This window comes from Bubalus kerabau, chromosome 6, assembly GCF_029407905.1.
Source record: "Bubalus kerabau isolate K-KA32 ecotype Philippines breed swamp buffalo chromosome 6, PCC_UOA_SB_1v2, whole genome shotgun sequence".
Lineage (NCBI taxonomy): Eukaryota > Metazoa > Chordata > Mammalia > Artiodactyla > Bovidae > Bubalus > Bubalus kerabau.
This window is the reverse complement of record NC_073629.1, coordinates 35,514,385-35,533,519: the sequence shown is the minus strand read 5'-3', so window position 1 is coordinate 35,533,519 and position 19,135 is coordinate 35,514,385. Positions and strand designations below refer to the sequence as shown.

The 19,135-nt window shown below is 37.1% G+C and overlaps 1 protein-coding gene across 1 annotated transcript in view; it reads left to right on the top strand.

Annotated features, from left to right (window-relative positions):
• STXBP3 (syntaxin binding protein 3) overlaps positions 1 to 19,135 on the top strand; it is a 50,919-nt gene that overhangs the window by 5,684 nt on the left and 26,100 nt on the right. The window contains exons 2-6 of the mRNA XM_055584900.1: positions 10,926 to 10,975; positions 11,586 to 11,667; positions 12,462 to 12,538; positions 15,477 to 15,555; positions 16,797 to 16,897. Of these exons, the coding sequence (XP_055440875.1) occupies positions 10,926 to 10,975; positions 11,586 to 11,667; positions 12,462 to 12,538; positions 15,477 to 15,555; positions 16,797 to 16,897 (389 nt within the window). The remainder of the gene's footprint in view (positions 1 to 10,925; positions 10,976 to 11,585; positions 11,668 to 12,461; positions 12,539 to 15,476; positions 15,556 to 16,796; positions 16,898 to 19,135) is intronic.

The following is a 19,135-nucleotide window of genomic DNA, read 5'->3' as shown; positions in this document are numbered from 1 at the left end:
TCATAGTGATGCTTCCTAAGGCCCGCTTGACTTCACATTCCAGGATGTCTGGCTCTAGGTGAGTGATCACACCATCATGATTATCTGGGTCATGAAGCTCTTTTTTGTATAGTTTTTCTGTGTATTCGTGCCTTCTCTTCTTAATATCTTCTGCTTCTGTTAGGTCTCTACCATTTCTGTCCTTTATTGTGCCCATCTTTGCATGAAATGTTCCCTTAGTATCTTTAATTTTCTTGAAGAGATCTCTAGTCTTTCCCATTCTGTTGTTTTCCTTTATTTCTTTGCATTGGTCACTTAGGAAGACTTTCTAATTTCTCCTTGCTATTCTTCGGAACTCTGCATTCAGATGAATATATCTTTCCTTTTCTCCTTTGCCTTTCACTTCTCTTTTCTCAGCTTTTTGCAAAGCCTCCTCAGACAACTGTTTTGCCTTTTTGCATTTCTTTTCTTGGGTATGGTTTTGATCACCACCTCCTGTACAGTGTCGCGAACCTCCGTCCATAGTTCTTCAAGTGCTCTATCTATCAGATCTAATCCCTTGAATCTATTTGTCACTTCTGCCGTATAATTGTAAGGGATTTGATTTTGGTCATACCTGAATGGTCTAGAGGGCTTCCCTTGTGGCTCAGCTGGTAAAGAATCTGCCTGCAATGCAGGAGTCCTGGGTTCGATCCTTGGGTTGGGAATATCCTCTGGAGAAGGGAAAGGCTACCCACTCCAGTATTCTGGCCTGGAGAATTCCATGGAGGAGTCCATGGGGTGGCAAAGAGTCAGACACAACTCAGTGACTTTCACTTTCACTTTCATTTTTGATGGTCTAGTGGTTTTCCCTATCTTCAATTTAAGTCTGAATTTTGCAGTCAGGAGTTCATGATCTGAGCCACAGTCAGCTCCCAGTCTTGATTTTGCTGACTGTATAGAGCTTCTCCATCTTCAGCTGCAAAGAATATAGTCAGTCTGATTTAGGTATTGACTATCTGGTGATATCTGTGTGTAGAGTTGTCTCTTTCTGTTGTTGGAAGAGGGTGTTTGTTATGACCAGTACATTCTCTTAGCAAAAGTCTCTTAGCCTTTGCCCTATTTCTCTGAGTAGGTAACATTTGAGCTGAGACCTAAAACATGAGAAGGAATCAGCCTTTAGGCACTACATTAAAACCCCTTTTAAAAATTTAATGTTTCGAGTGCAAAGGGCTGCATTTATTTACAAAATTAATTCCTGTACATAATATCAGTAAAAATTTATAGTGCTTGGTATTGCTCATTTGCTATTTTTTGCTGTAGGGGAGTCGTAGCAAAGCTGTCACTGATAAAAGATTTTAAATAAAAATTTGATGTAGTTTATTTGAAAAACACAGCAGAACGATAGTAACTAAATATAGTAATTAAGTAAAGCAAGTTGAAGTCACTTACAATATTTTATTTTTCCTTATTCACTACAGCCTATTATAAACAATAGTCTAATGTCTATAATTTACCTTGTATATTTTAGAGGAAATGTTAGAGAATGTGAAATTTGAAAAATTACAGATCAAAGTAATTTGTTTACAAATTAAAATTGACACCTTAAATTACAAGCTTTTTGCTTTTCATGTTTTTCTTCTAGTCCTTATATACCTTCAGATATATTATTTATTACTGGTCATTTTGTTGCTTCCTTTTTTAAAATGCTTAACATTGACATAACTTTTTCTTCATCCTTCATAATCTTTGTAATTAGTATTTTTAATCATTCTTAAATACCTTGATGTGGCAAAAAATTTTGATAATAGAAAAGATTGTAATATAACATTAATCTTCATCCCTACCCAGAGCCCAGACTCCTTTCCCAGAGACAACCAGTCAGGTTTGTTTTATAAATTCCTTGAGAACTTATTTTTCCCAAATATAGGGCTTCCCAGGTGGCGCTCGTGGTAAACAATTTGCCTGCCAGTGCAGGAGACACAAGAGACTTGGGTTCAGTCCCTGGATCAGGAAGAATCCCCTGGAGAAAGAAATGGCAATCACCCAGTATTCTTGCCTGGGAAATCCCATGGACAGAGGAGTCTGGTGGGCTACAGTCTATGGTGTCACAAAGAGTCGGACACAATTGAGCATGCATGCACACACGTACACACACACACACACACACGGGCATATAGAAAATATTTTTTTGTTTTTCTGTTTTAATCTGTTATCTTTATGGCTTTTTTCATTCTGGTTACTTCTTTATCTTGTAACACAATTTTTTCCTTTTTGCGTATTTGCAGAATCATGTATTCATTTAAACCAATTTTTGTTGAGTTACCTGTGCCATCCACTGTTCTAGGTGTATATTCCTTTTGTTGTTCAGTCAGTAAGTCGTGTCTGACTCTTTGAGACTCCATGGACTGCAGCACAGGCTTCCCTGTCGTTCCTTCACTATCTCCTGGCATTTGCTCAAATTCATGTCCATTGAGTCCATTCATGTCCATTGATGCTATCCAACCATCTCACCCTGTGCCACCCCCTTCTCCTTTTGCATTCAGTCTTTCCCAGCATCAGGGTCTTTTCTAGTGACTCAGCTCTTTGCATCAGGTGGCCAAAGTATTGGAGCTTTAGCTTCAGCATCAGTCCTTCCTATGAGTATTCGGAGTTGATTTCCTTTAGGATTGATTTGTTTGATCTCCTTGCAGTCCAGGGGACTCTCAAGCGTCTTCTCCAGCACCACAGTTCAAAAGCTTCAGTTCTTCAGTGCTCAGCCTTCTTTGTAGTCCAACTCTCACATTCCTACATGACTAATGGAAAAGCCCTAGTTTTGACTCCATGGACCTTTCTTGGCAAAATGACGTCTCTGCTTTTTAATATACTGTCTAGTTTTGTCATCGCTTTCCTTCCAAGGCGCAAGCGTCTTTTAATTTCATGGCTGCAGTCACTGTCCACAGTAATTTTGAAGCCCAAGAAAATAAAACCTGTCACTGTTTCCACATTTCCCCCTTCTGTATTCATATTCCTTGACCTCCTGGAATTTACAGTTCAGTGGGAGGAGACAGTTATACGGGTACTAAGTACTATATTAGCAGCATGAAGAAGTTTCACAGAAAAAGAGAAGGAAAAGAAATTTTTTCCTCTCTGGAACTGCATTAGGGAAAACTCTAAATAGAAGGTAACGTTGAAAGGTAGTAGGTTTTTGCCAGACAGGGATATCTGAAGTAGGACCCAGAGGCATCAAAGTATGTGATTATTTATGGAAGAGGGAATAATTCCTTTGAGTACAGAATATTTATTGCAAGGAATAGGGGGATGAAGCCTATAAAAGGTAGGTTGGAGCTAAATTTTTTTTAAATGCTCTAGCAGTGGGAAGCCATTAAAGATGAAAAGTTTGTTTTCCTCCTCCAACAGCAGCTGTCAGCATTTTGGGGACGGACTAGAACAATGCTGAAAGGAAGTCATTTTTTGTTCCTAAAGTTTTCACTAAGTATAATGCTAGTGTAAAGTGTACTGTTGCTAAACGTATAGCTGGATAAATTTTTATTCATGTAAGTACCACCTCTATGAAGTGTTAACCCCAGAACCCTTCTGATTATACATTTGGCATTGCTGATGCCATACACTACTTCGTTAGTTCTCCTTTCATTTTTTCCATCAGTATTTTCACATCCTCTTTGGTGTTAAAATTTAAAATATATTTCACTTCATATGTAGAAGAAACAGAAGGAGAAAAGTTAGGGTAATTGGTATTAATAGGTCATTAATTGGGTAGCATTTGGACTGGTGGAAGATTAATTTAGAGATTGGGTGAAGGCCAGTTGATGGAGGATTTTGAATAATAGAATCTAGATTTTATTCTGAGGTAACAGAATTTGAGAGAATTTTGAAGTGGGTATTGAAGTGACAGGGCTGTGCTTCAGGAAGAGGACTCTTGACTGCAGTGTGGAAAACGTACTGGGGAATGTAAAGGGATTAGAAGTAGGGAGCAGGAAATCCAGATAGGAGATTATTGTAGTAATTCTGTGAGAGAGAGTAAGAATCAGGGCATTGGTAGTGATGGTGAAAGTGAAGTCACTCAGTCGTGTCCGACTCTTTGTGACCCCATGGACTGTAGCCCGCCAGGCTCCTCAGTCCATGGGATTTTCCAGGCAAGAGTACTGGAGTGGGTTGCCATTTCCTTCTCCAGGGGATCTTCCCAACTCAGGGATCGAACCCAGGTCTTCCGCATTGCAGGCAGACGCTTTACTGTCTGAGATGGTGGCAATCACCAAGAAGAACAATTGATACTGCCTAGTGATTAGAAGAAGGCAATGGCACCCCACTCCAGCACTCTTGGCTAGAAAATCCCATGGACGGAGGAGCCTGGTGGGCTGCAGTCCATGGGTCGCTAGAGTTGGACATGACTGAGCAACTTCACTTTCACTTTTCACTTTCATGCATTGGAGAAGGAAATGGCAACCCACTCCAGTGTTCTTGCCTGGAGAATCCCAGGGACGGGGGAGCCTGGTAGGCTGCCATCTATGGGGTCACACAGAGTCGGACACGACTGAAGTGACTTAACAGCAGCAGCAGTGATTAGAAATGGAGAAAAGAGAAAATAGCTGAAGGCAATGATTAAGATGACAATAAAACTCATAGAAGTGGAGATATCTAGAGCAGTTTTTAGGGCATTTAATCTCAATTTGAGGCATGTAGCTGCTTAAACCTGTATTGTGTAATTGAGAGAAGTACAAGGAGAGATGAGGATTTGTGGAAAAATGAAGGATTGCTGTGAATTAGCGGGAAATAGGGAGAAGTTGGTCAAAGAGTACAAGCTTCCGGTTCGAAGATGACTAAGTTCTGAGGATCTCATGCACAGCATTGTGATTATAGATAAAAATACCATACTATATAATTGAAAGTTGCAGAGAGAATAGATCTTACATGGTCTCACCCCAAAAAAGAAATGGTATGTGGAGTGGTGGAGGTGTTAACTAACACTGCAGTTGTAATTATAGTGCAATATATGTGTATCAGATCAATACCTTGTTAACCTTAAAAGTTACACAATGTTATTTATCTCAGTAAAGTTGGGGGGTGGGGGGAATTGAAGAACTGATCTGATAGATGAAACTTTGATGATGAACATGGTCTCCGAGGAAGAGTGTAGAGACCATGAGCAAAAGTAAGAGAATTGAATCTTAGGATGTATCCGTATTTAGGGTACTAGAGAAATGGATTATAAGGTTAAATAATTTCCATGAATAATTAGAGGAAATATCTTTTTAGTTCTGTAATATTAGTTGATGTGATTTCCTTGGACTACTCCAAACACATTTTACCTGAAACCAAATCACTTTTCATGGATGCCCCTAACCTCTGTCCACATACTGCTGCTGCTGCTGCTAAGTCACTTCAGTCGTGTCCAACTCTTGGCAACCTCATGGACTGCAGTCTACCAGGCTCCTCCATCCATGGGATTCTCCAGGCAAGAGTACTGGAGTGGGGTGCCACTGCCTTCTCCGTGTCCACATACTAGTTATCTGTTTATCATTTATTTTTGAGATGCTAGCACTTACTGGCTTGGTATCCTCAGATTCTAAGGTGGTACTGTCTAGTTAGAAATAAAAGGCAAGCCACATGTGTTAAAATTTTCTAATAGCCAAATTAAAAAAAAAAAAGTTAAACAGGTGAAATTAATTTTTAAAATATATTGTTTAACTCGATATATCCAAAATGTTAACATTTAAATGTCTAATCAAATAAAATAACGATATTTTAGATTTCTTTTTTTATACTAAGTCTTTGAAATCTGGTATGTATTTTATACTTGCAGGACATCCCAGTTCAGGCGAGCCACGTTTCCAGTGCTCAGTAAGCCACATGTGATTAGTTTCTGCCATATAAAACAATGCTATTTCCAAGGTGTTAAAAGACTAGAATGATTTCTACTGGGGAGCTGTTCAGTCTGCTCCATCATAAATCCCATGAGCATTCATTTCTTAAGAGAAAGACACAAATTTGGCAAAAATAAGCAAAATGTCTATGATTTTCTATTTGTTTTAGGTATCCAAGAATAAAGCAAGCTTGGATAGGGAAGTACCATAATGTTTTAGTGTCTCAGTGCTACTGAAGAAAAGCCTTCCTCTTTGCCTGTAGAATACTAGAAAATACTGCTTTAGGCTTGAATTATGGTTAACTACTTCAGGCTTTTGCTGTAAATCTCATATAACTTCATAGTCTCCCCAGCAAACATATAAAAGCCCTTTAACTAATACGTCTTAACACTTTCAAACCTTCCCAAACACAGTAAAACCTTTAAGGTCATAATTCTTATAATGAATATCAGTTCAGTTCAGTTCAGTCACTCAGTCGTGTCCGACTCTTTGCGACCCCATGAATCGCAGCACGCCAGGCCTCCCTGTCCATCACAAACTCCTGGACTTCACTCAGACTCACGTCCATTGAGTCAGTGATGCCATCCAGCCATCTCATCCTCTGTCGTCCCCTTCTCCTCCTGCCCCCAATCCCTCCCAGCATCAGAGTCTTTTCCAATGAGTCAACTCTTTGCATGAGGTGGCCAAAGTACTGGAGTTTCAGCTTCAGCATCATTCCTTTCAAAGAAATCCCAGGGCTGATCTCCTTTAGAATGGACTGGTTGGATCTCCTTGCAGTTCAAGGGACTCTCAAGAGTCTTCTCCAACACCACAGTTTTTCAAAAGCATCAATTCTTTGGCATTCAGCCCTCTTCACAGTCCAACTCTCGCATCCATACATGACCACAGGAAAAACCATAGCCTTGACTAGACGGACCTTTGTTGCCAAAGTAATGTCTCTGCTTTTGAATATGCTATCTAGGTTGGTCATAACTTTCCTTCCAAGGAGCAAGCGTCTTTTAATTTCATGGCTGCAGTCACCATCTGCAGTGATTTTGGAGCCCCCCAAAATAAAGTCTGACACTGTTTCCACTGTTTCCCCATCTATTTCCTATGAAGTGATGGGACCCGATGCCATGATCTTCATTTTCTGAATGTTGAGCTTTAAGCCAACTTTTTCACTCTCCACTTTCACTTTCATCAAGAGGGTTTTTAGTTCCTCTTCACTTTCTGCCATAAGGGTGGTGTCATCTGCATATCAGTAACCCTTATCAAATATACCCTCTACTTGGACATGTCATTTTTAACAGGATGCCAAAAACTTTATGGTAAATTTCCAAAAGTATGAAGTGAAACAAATATAAATTAAATAGAAATGCATTGTATAAATATCTCATTATCAAGAATTAAGGAAAAACACAAGTTGCATAATTTATATTTAATTTTACTACAGTTTTCAAAGTTAATTGCAAATTAATAAAACATTAAACGTGGGAAATTTTTGTCTTACCAAGTAGAATAACATGTATTTATGTGGATTGCCTTTGTGTACTGTTTAATAATTTAAAATAAATATTTTTAGATTAATTTTGAAAATAATTGCAAGGAACACATTGCTAATATTTATTCATTATAGATCTGAATATTTGTATGCTAATGCTGTAACATTGGACTTTCTGCATAGCTCAGTCAGTAAAGCATCTGCCTGCAATGCAGGAGACCTGGGTTCAATCCTGGGTTGGGAAGTTCCCCTGGAGAAGGAAATGGCAACCCATTCCAGTATTCTTGCCTGGAGAATCCCATGCATATAAGAGCCTGGTAGGCTATACAGTTCATGGGATCGCAAGACAGTACTATCTTTCTTGGGCTTCCCTGATAGCTCAGTTGGTAAAGAATCTGCCTGCAATGGAGGCGGTTTGATTCCTGGGTTGGGAAGATCTGCTGGAGAAGGGATAGGCTACCCACTCCTGTATTCTTGGGCTTTCCTGGTGGCTCAGCTGGTAAAGAATCTGCCTGCAATGGAGGCAGTTTGGTTCCTGGGTTGGGAAGATCCTTTGGAGAAGAGAAAGGCTACCCACTCCAGTATTCTGGCCAGGAGAAATAGCAATAAACTCAGATACGCAGATGACACCACCCTTATGGCAGAAAGTGAAGAAGAACTAAAGAGCCTCTTGATAAAGGTGAAAGAGGAGAGTGAAAAAGCTGGCTTAAAACTCAACATTCAGAAAATGAAGATCATGGCATCTGGTCCCATCACTTCATGGCAAATAGATGGGGAAACAATGGAAACAGTGACAGACTATTTTCTTGGGCTCCAAAATCACTGCAGACAGTGACTGCAGCCATGAAATTAAAGGACACTTGCTCCTTGAAAGTAAAGCTATGACCAACCTAGACAGTATATTAAAAAGCAGAGACATTACTTTACTGACAAAGGTCCATCTAGTCAAAGCTGTGGTTTTTCCAGTAGTCATGTATGGATGTGAGAATTGGACTATAAAGAAAGCTGAGAAAACTCTTGAGAGTCCCTTGGACTGCAAGGAGGTCAAACCAGTCCATCCTAAAGGAAATCAGTCCTGAATATTTATTGGAATGACTGATGCCAAAGCTGAAACTCCAATACTTTGGCCTCCTGATGTGAAGAACTGATTCATTGGAAAAGACCCTGATGCTGGGAAAGACTGAAGGCAGGAGGAGAAGGAAGGACAGAGGATGAGATGGTTGGATGCCATCACCGACTCAATGGACGTGAATTTGAGCAAGCTCCAGGAGTTGGTGATGGACAGGGAAGCCTGGCATGCTATAGTCCATGAGGTCGCAGAGTCCAACACAACTGAGCGACTGAACTGAATGCTGTAACACATTTTTGAAAATTGTAATGAAGTAAATCAGGAAGAAACTTACTTACCTGGTTTCATTTGTCAGATGTAATTTAGTAATGAGCTGGTTAGGGATTTTCCTGCAGGTTTTTTGTTTTCATCTTGTTTACTTAGGATTTAAGTAGAGTTGGGGAAACCAAGTCAAATACTTTCAGAAATTTTTTCCGGATGTGTTTATATAATTAAATATTATTGTTGTTTACTTGCTAAGTTGTGTCTGACTCTGCAGCCTCATGGACTGCAGCACTCCAGGCTCATTTGTCCTCTGCTAACTCCCAGAGTTTGCTCAAATTCTTGTCCATTGTATCAGTGATACTATCTAACCATCACTTCCTCTGCTGCCCTCTTCTCATTTTGCCTTCAGTCTTTCTCTGCATCAGGGTCTTTTCCAGTGAGTTTGCTTTCCACATCAGGTGGCCAAAATATTGGAGCTTCAACAACAGTACTTAAAATGAATATTCATAGTTGATTTCCTTTAAGACTGATTGGTTTGATGTCCTTGCAGTCCAAGGGACTCTAAAGATTCTTCTTTAGCACCACAATTCGAAAGCATCAATTCTTTGGCACTCAGCCTTCTTTATGGTCCAGCTCTCACATCCAAGACTGGAAAAGCCATAGCTTTGACTATATGGACCTTTGTTGGCAAAATGATATCTTTGCTTTGTAATACGCTGTCTCAGTTTATCATAGTTTTCCTTCCAAAGAGTGTCTTTTCATTTCATGGATGTGGTCACTGTCCACAGTGATTTTGGAGCCCAAATAAAATATGTCCTTGCTTCCACTTTTTCCCTTTCTATTTGCCATTGAGTGATGGGACTAGATGCCCTGATCTTAGTTTTTTGAATGTTGAGTTTTAAGTCAGCTATTTCATTCTCCTCTTTGACCCTCATCAAGACGCTCTTTAGTTCCTCTTCACTCTCTGACATTAGAGTGGTATCATCTGTATATCTGAGGTTGTTAATACTTCTCCCAACAATCTTAGTTCCATCTTGTGATTCACCCAGCCTGGCATTTCACATGATATACTCTGCATTTAAGTTAAATAAGCAGGATCATAGTATACAGTCTTGTCATGCTCCTTTCCCAGTTTTCAACCAGTTGTTCCATGTCCGATTGTAACTGTTGCTTCTTGACTCACATACACAGGAGGCAGGTCAGGTGGTCTGGTATTCCCATCTCTTTAAGAATTTTTCCATTTGTTGTGATCCACATAGTCAAAGATTTTAGCATAGTGGATGAAGCAGAATTAAATGTTTTCCTGGAACTCCCTTGCTTTCTCCATGATTCACTAAACATAGACAATTTGATCTCTTGTTCCTCTGCCTCTTTGAAACCCAGCTTGAATATCTGGAAGTTCTCAGTTCACGTATTGCCTTCATGGATCACAGCCTTGTCTTGGTGAAGGGGCTTGCATAATTCAATGAAGCTATGAGCCATGCTGCGGAGAAGGCAATGGCACCCCACTCCAGTACTCTTGCCTGGAAAATCCATGGATGGAGGAGCCTGGTGGGCTGCAGTCCATGGAGTCGCTAAGAGTCGGACACGACTGAGCGACTTCACTTTCACTTTTCACTTGCATGCATTGGAGTAGGAAATGGCAACCCACTCCAGTGTTCTTGCCTGGAGAATCCCAGGGATGGTGGAGCCTGGTAGGCTGCCGTCTATGGGGTCACGCAGAGTGGGACACGACTGAAGCGACTTAGCAGCAGCATGAGCCATGCTGTGCAAAGCCACCCAAGATGGGCAGGTCATGGTGAGAGTTCTGACAAAACATGGTCTGCTGGAGGAAGAAATGGCAACACACTCTAGTATTCTTGCCAGGAAAATCCCATGGACAGAAGAGCCTTGTGGGCTATAGTCCATGGGGTCTCAAAGAATCAGACACAACTGAGTGATTGAGCCTGCATGCATCAGAAAGAATGACGTGGCTAGGCCAAAGTGGAAACAACACTCAATTGTGGATGTGTCTGGTGGTGAAACTAAAGTCCAATGCTGTAAAGGACAATAATTATATTAGCCTTTTTAATAATATTTTTAGTCTCAAAAAGTTAAAATATAATACAGTTTAAATGTACCATATAGGTTAAGTATTCAAGAGAACTGGGTTTTTACTCGTGTATATGTAAAGCTGAGCAATTATGAAGCTGAGCAATTCCAAGTGATATTTCCCAGCCATCTTGAACATTTTGAGTAGTTATTCTAACAATTTATTAAGATTCCTAAATAGTTCTCTTTTTCTTTGCAGAGATAAAAGCAACAGTGTTTGATGACTGCAAGAAAGAAGGCGAATGGAAGGTAGGATTTACATAGTCACATAGAATTTGCATAACACTAGAAACCTTTATTGAGGGCTTGTACATATTTTTTACTTATTACACTTGTATAAAAGTACAGAGTTAGAACCATAGTGTTTGCCTTCAAATCCCAACTTTACCTCCTATTAGCTGTGGCTTCTTGAGCAAATTACTTGATGTCTCTATGCCTGTTTCTTTATCTGTAAAATAGGGATGGTAGTAACATAGAGTAGTTGTACATATTAAATGAATTAATTCATGTAAAGTGCTTAGAACAGTGCCTAGAACAATTATTCCACCACAAGCAGCATTTTATGATTTTAAGAAAATTTGATGTTCAACATAAGATACATTTGAAGTGAACAAATTCTGCTTCAAAGTGAAAATATTGCTTACTTATGTATATTATATGACCATATATTGAGGAAATAAATTTCTAAGTCATGAAAGTTAAATGAGTTGAGATAATTTTGCTTGCTCTCCTGATATTTTAATTTTATGTTATAAAAAGATTATGGAATTTGAGTATGTTTAATGCATTAAATTATGTCTTTTGTGAATTCTTGGCAGTCAAATGCTTATACTATTGCTTAATTTATATTCATTTTAAGATATTGCTTCTAGATGAATTTACCACTAAGCTTTTGGCATCATGTTGCAAAATGACAGATCTTCTAGCAGAGGGTATAACTGGTAAGTGTTTCAAATACTCACCACGAAAAACTTTTTTTTTTATTATGATAGGGAGAGTTTAAAGTATTAATAAATTTTAGTTAGTAATTGTGTTTCTCAGGGGTTATGTCTTATTTTCTTAGTAACTCTAGCTATAATAATTATTCTGGACACTCTTTTCTTCGTGAATCTTCAGAATAACCTCTGTAAGTCAGGATTTTTCCCCTCAGCTGAGACATATAATTAAGCACCCCTAGCCAAGACTAAGTCAGTTGCCTTGTTGAGTTTGTTCTTCAAATTTTTTATTGTTTTATATATTTGCTATAGTTTTGTGTGTTGATGCAGTAAGTTTACTTCAGTATTTTGGCTGATGTTTGTGGTTTTCATGTTTTGTTTTTAAATGGATAGAAAGATTTATATCATAAAATCAATTTTTGTGCATATTTCCAAGTGTGTAATACTAACTTTTTAACCTTCTCTTTATTACCTGGATATGAGGCAGTTGCAAATTTAAATCAGCTTTAGTGTAGGGTTATGAAAAATAACACTTGCCACAGTTGCTGTCTTCCACCAGGCAGGATTGTGTTAATGAGATTTTAATTTTTCTTACATTTTGGGGAAAGTATCAATATCTTGTAATATTTACAATCATATTATCATCCATAACTCATCATTGTTTAACTCATTTATTTAAATTTGCTCTTCATAATAGACTTTTAAAGACAGATATTAAATGCTATAATTTGTAATGTGAAAACTGAGACTCCAAGTCAAATATAATTATTTTGTTTATATTTTGGACTTTTTTTTGTTAGTTGTGGAGAATATTTATAAAAATCGAGAACCTGTCAGACAAATGAAAGCTCTTTATTTTATCTCTCCAACATCAAAGGTGAGTGTTTAGAATCTAAACAGTATGTTCTTCAAAACTTTCACCATAGATGTGATTTTCTCTTAGAAAATTTAAAGTAATAAAATGTCCTTTATTAGACAGGTAGTGTTATAAACCAGTTTGTGTAAGAAAATCTTTCTGAGTTAGAAGATTGTTTTATTTGCATTATTCTCAATGGGAATATATGTGAAAGAATTCCTTTTTCCCCCTATATTAAAGCAGAATTTATTTGTATAAAACAATAGAGTTTCAAAAAAATAAGTTTCTTTGAATAATTTGTTACCCACGTAGTTTCTAGTCAACCATGATTTTAGGAGAATGGAAGTGTATGTAAAAGAAATAGTCTTGGATTAATATATATGTGTATACACACATATATGCATATATATGTATGTGTATATATTTTTTATGGGAAAGGAATTTTTAAAATTTATAATCTAACCATGATTTAATTCATACTTAACAAGCTTTTAGAGTCATATAAAGTATCAGATTCATTTATTCTGTATAGTATCTGAGAGTGCATTTTCCAACACATCCTTTGGCTTAGTCTTAGAATAAAAATGTTAATTTTACACTTCCAGTTTCATTTCTTCTAACTCTAGCAGACAGTAGGAAAAAAACCAAATATTTACTATGTAATCTCTACATGTTGGCTGCTGGTAGATTTTAATGACATTTTGTATCTTATCTGTAATATAATTTTATAAGAAAATTTATGCTCAGAAAAAAATGAAAGTTAAAAGCACCATTTTCACTTACTAAATTGGCAGAGGGATTAAAAAAAAGTGTGTGTGTATATTTAGACACTTATTTATTTATCTGTCTTATCTATGTATTTTATCTAGCTCTCAATATGCATTGTCAATGGATAATGGAGCAGAAACTACTATATACTACTAGTGGGAGTATAGATTAATACAACCATTTTGGAAAATAATTTGCCATATCAAGAACCTTAAAACGTTCTGAATCATAAAATTTATTGTTAAAAAAAAAATCCGTAAATGGTCAAACTAAATTCCTAAAATCCAGAGAAATTCTTAGTATTAACACATAATGGTAGGAAAGACCATGTGACCATTGAAAATAAGATTTCTAGAAAATTTTAATGATCTGTGTAAATGTTCATTTTTAATGTAAGTGACAGAAAGCAGGATACAAAATTAAATATTCAGGAAAGGATCAAAGAATTCAGAGAAACTGATATCTAAGTGTGACTCCTTTATCTCCCATAACCAACTGCAGTTTCTCTTCCTGTCCTGAATCAATTATCTTTTGGGTCCTATAGACCTATGGGTACATGTGAAGCCTTGGACTCTTTGGGCACTTGTAGAGAAACTTGGTGTGAGATTTCCTTCCTCAGGGGCTGGGCAAGCATCTGGAGACTAGCTACAGAGAGTTCTCAGGCAAGGGTCATGAAATGACAGATTTTAGGAAGAGTTTGGTTATAAGAGATCTGTGAACGTAAAATCGCTCAGTCGTGTCCGACTCTTGGCGACCCTGTGAACTGTAGCCCACCAGGCTCCTCCACCCATGGGATTCTCCAGGCAAGAATACTGGAGTGGATTGCCATTTCCTTCTCCAGGGGATCTTCCTGACCCAGGGATAGAACCCAGGTCTCCCACATTGCAGACAGATGCTTTAACCTCTGAGCCACCAGAGAAGCTAGGGAAAGGTCAGATGGTGGTTTGTTTTCTTTTATACTTATAGCCCTCAGGAGGAGAAACCTGTTTACCTTCTTCTTATGGTACTGCCTCTCTTTAGGATACTCCCAACAACTAAACCTAAGTGTTAGCTGACATAGAAGCAACCACACATCTAAGTGGGTCAAGTGAACTGAGAGAGAAGGTTTAGTAAGAATGAGAAAAGGATACATATAGCAAAATACAATAGCTTGGAAGGAAGGGTGATAATCTGAACAGAAAATAGTACACTTAAGAGTCTGGTGTAACATGTAAAAACTTTCTGAAGCTCTGAAGTATATTTTCTTAGTTAAGTAGTTGACTGTAGAGGAGGATAATCACTATGGAAATTTTAATTGATAGTCTTTAAGATAAAAACGAAGTATCTCGAGACTTCCCTTGTGATCAAGTGGCTAAGACTCTGTGCTTCCAATGTGGGAAGCCCAGGTTCAATCCCTGGACAGGGAACTAGATCCCACGTGCCTCAACTAAGAGTTCACTTGCTTCAACTAAGATCCAGAGTAACCAAAATAATAAATAAATATTAAAAAAAAAAAAAAAACAACAACGAAGTATCTCAAAGCAGAAAAAAAAAATCATGGAAATCATGGTGGGGAAGATAAGAGATTTGCAGGATACATTAATGAGCTCTAACAGAAATATACTGGTTGTAGGAGTTGCAGGGAGACAGAAAGAAACAGATGGATGAGAAGATTAAATTGTTTGTTTTTGCTTTCAGACTGTTGTATCTTGAAAACTACCAGCAGAGAGGCAGATACTGTTAGAGTATATTAGCTGCTTTCCCTCCTCCTCATAGTCTGCTAACCTTTTAGTCTTTCATTCTAATCCCTCTTGGCAATTTTAGCTCTTAGCTCATTGGCAGTCTCTTTTAACACTTTTCCAGTAATAGTCTCGATGGTTTCATTATCTGTGTAGGTAATACTTCACAGTACATTCATTTTCTTCCAGTAGTCTTGTCTTCTATGTTGCTTCAGCTTCTTAGTCACTTGACCATTCTTAGGTCTCCTCATCACCAAAAGAGCACTCTCTGTTCATATATCTTACCTTACTACTTATTACACTTCTCACTATAAGTGGCTAGATAACATAGCATCTTAAAAAATCAGTTTGTAAGTTACAGTTTTGACAGTTAAGGTTTTACTTTATCATCAAAATAATCTTAGTTATTTCAAAAGTAGCACATTTAAATTAGTATTTGATAAAATGTATATTAACATCCAACCTTTTTTCAGTCTGTAGACTGTTTTTTACGTGATTTTGGAGCTAAATCAGAGAACAAATATAAAGCAGCGTATATCTACTTCACTGACTGTAAGTAGCTTTGTAAAAGTTATTGCTTCATTATTTCAAATCCTACTAATTATGAAATATTTCTTAGGCTAATTTTAATAGTAGTGACTTTCTATTTATTGTTCATTCTAGTTAGGTTAGAAATAATCTAAAAATTCTATCCTAAGGTTATTTCTATCCTAATTCATGATAAGGTGATAGAAAATTTAAATCATTCCAAACTAGTTTCAGAAGATGGTCATTTTTGCTTGTGTACAGGGGAGAGGGGTTTGACAGAGAGAGCTATCCCTCAAATTCTGTTCCAATAACAGGGAGAATTCTTCTTTAAATCAAAGTTACAACTGGGGATTTGACTGTATAATATAGTATATTATAAGACCCTTTGGGAGATGCAGTGAAGAAACTGTCATCTGTTTGCTAACAGTAAGGGAGAAAATCTATCACATTTCTTTTTCTATGCTGTAGATTCAAATAAAAAGCAGCTTTCTAGCTTATTTTTCCTGTAAATTATTATTTAACTCATACTTAACAGCAGTTTGCATTTTAGAAAATGCCATATCATAAGTATTTGCCATTTAAGTAACCTTGTTACACAGAAATCATGTTTATGGAGTTGATAAACTTTAATGTGTGAAGCCTCTTTTAATTTAAGTAATCTTGAAATTAAAGAATATCGTGTTAAAAGTTAGTATAAGCCCATGGTTAATACTCCAGCCTAGATTTAGCAAAAATATAAGCAGTTAGGTAAAAGGCAGGGGCAAGGGGAAGACGGCTCTAGGGTGCAGAATTTGCTAGTTTGGAGGCTTGGAATTTCCTCACATTGAAGAAGGCCCTATAATGCAAGGAAAGATGAAAAATTTGTATGGTGTGGCTACACTTAGTGGCAGATATAGAAAAGTGTAAATTCCTAAGAAGCTCTGAAAGTCCTTCAAAAGTTTATTAAGTCCTTAGTTTGGACTTGATTTTCCTTCCTTACAATTTTAGCTTGCTGTGTTAACAGCTCTGTAAGGAAACACATCTTAGGTTATGGTGGATATGAATGGGGAAAATGGAATTTCTGTTACAGTGCTCATTACTAGAATTTATCTGCTGTATAAAGTGAAAAGCAGTTATTTACATATCATCTCTGTCCTCATAGTAAATTACTTTGTGAAAGTCAGTAATTATATATAAAAATAAATATTCTTGGATGTTGGAATGACTTATTCAAAAGAATGAAAATTTAAATGCAGTTATATACTTTGATTTTTTTTCCTCCTCAGTCTGCCCTGACAGTCTCTTTAACAAAATTAAGGCTTCTTGCTCCAAGTCAGTAAGAAGATGTAAAGAAATAAATATTTCCTTCATTCCACTTGAATCTCAGGTACTTTCTACTTTTATTTTTTAAATGTTTTATTAAAAAATTTTTTTGAGCATTGAAAGGCTTATTACAAGGGTCAAGCAAGGAGAATGGGCAGCTTGTGCTTACAGTAAAACTCCTTTTATTTTGGATTATTATAAACTAAAATTAAAATTAAAAGGTTTTACTGTAAGCACAAGCTGCCCATTCTCCTCGCTTGACCCTTGTAATAACGATTTTAAAATGCAGTTTTATGAACTTATTTGCTAAAAAGGCTTATCCTAACGATATTTTATGTGTTGTGTATTTGATGAATTTTAAACAATCCACAAATAAGCATTTACTCTGATGAAGGGAGGAACAGGAGTACTAAATTGGAATATAGCATTAATAGTAAAAGTGGACTTAAATTTCACATCTCTAAGTCCTGTGTGTGTCAAAATGTACAGCCCTATTAGATTATGAAATCAAAAGATTTTGAGCATAATCTTTGTTAAATGACTCCAAAGAAAAATGTTTATATTCTGTAACCATTTGTGATATTAAAACAAAATTCTTTAGTAAACTTTTTACACAGCATTTATAAACTATCGTTTATTTTAATTTATAAAATGAAGGATTCTCATAGATTTGATTTGCCTTTGGAATAGTTAATGAGCCTTCAATTAATAATAATAATTGCAAACACACAGTACTTTCTCTGTCAGATGCTTTCCTAAATGCTTTACATAAATGTATTCATGTAATCTTCACAGTAGCCCTATGAATAGATGGTAATTCTGTCTCCATTTTAAAGATGGGGAAATCAAAGTGGTTAAGTAACTTGCCCTAATCACACAGATAGTGTATTGTTTAGCTCTGTTCTCTGTGTTTGGATTCTAGCATTTTGTAGAATTGGAATAGTTTACTATTTCTTAGAACCATAAGGTTGATATTTTAAGAAATAAAAAGGTCCTGGATAATGAATTTTTCTTTAAGCTATTGCTGTTTTTGATGAAGGCCATAATAGTAAAATCTTTAGATATCTGCTTAACATTAAACTGTTTTCTAAAGGTTACTTTAGGATTTTTTTCCTTTAATGTATTATGTGCTACTGCTAAGCTGCTTCAGTCATGTCCGACTCTGTGTGACCTCAGAGACGGCAGCCCACCAGGCTCCGCCATACCTGGGATTCTCCAGGCAAGAATACTGGAGTGGAAAAAAAAAAAAAAAAAGAATACTGGAGTGGGTTGCCATTTCCTTCTCCAAAGCATGAGTGAAAGTGAAGTCGCTCAGTCGTGTCTGACTCCTAGCTACCCCATGGACCGCAGCCTACCAGGCTCCTCCGTCCATGGGATTTTCCAGGCAGCAGTACTGGAGTGGGTTGCCATGGCCTTCTCTGAATATATTATGTAACTTTAGTTTAATACTCTACAAATTGAGACTAGCCTCAGTGCAGAGATACAGAAGCAGAAAAGTACAAGAAAGCAGCAGGATTATGGATTATTAGGGGTGATGGTATGATAAATAAATCTGTAGGTAGGCTGGGACCAAGTTGTAGGAGGCACCAGGTTCCATCAAGAATAATGGCAGAAAATGGGCAGATACAGAAGAGTACCAAAGTCTTTAAGGAAAAGTAGAAGTTGGGAGATCATTGAAGAGAAATTGGTAAAGTCAGATATGATAGTCTTCCAAAGAAGAGAAGTTCTACATTAAACATATTTAGAAGTTGCATGGAGAGAAAAGTGGTTGACTTCTCCTAAATCCATGAGTCAAAGGGATTAAAGAAAACTCTTTCCCTTTCAAAGGGTTTAATTAATACTATCACATATAAATTAGGACAGTTAGACGGAAAGCATCAATATAAGAAAGTTTGTTTACAGTGGACCTTGGGGAGTACAAAAAATCTGGTATAGTTAGTAGAGAAGGTGCTAGATTGTGTCTAGATAGAAATAGATCTAAGCTAGCTATAATTTTGCAAGAAAAGTAAATGGAAGTTGTGAGTAGGGGTAACGGTGAATTCCTGTATTTAAGGAACTGGTTGTGGGTCATGGAGATGAAGAAAGCATTTGGTAATAGTCTAAAGGAACACATCATGTAGGTGATGAAAAGTAGGGGGAGGAAAGGGAAGGAAAGGCAAGATGTGAGTGTAGAAAGAAAACCAGCTTCAGAGTTCTACTTGGTTCATTGGAGTATTAGATAATAACTTAGATTAATTTAAGATCTGGTAACAAATCTCCAAATCTCAGTGTTTCACAACAACAAAGTTTATTTCTCATTCAT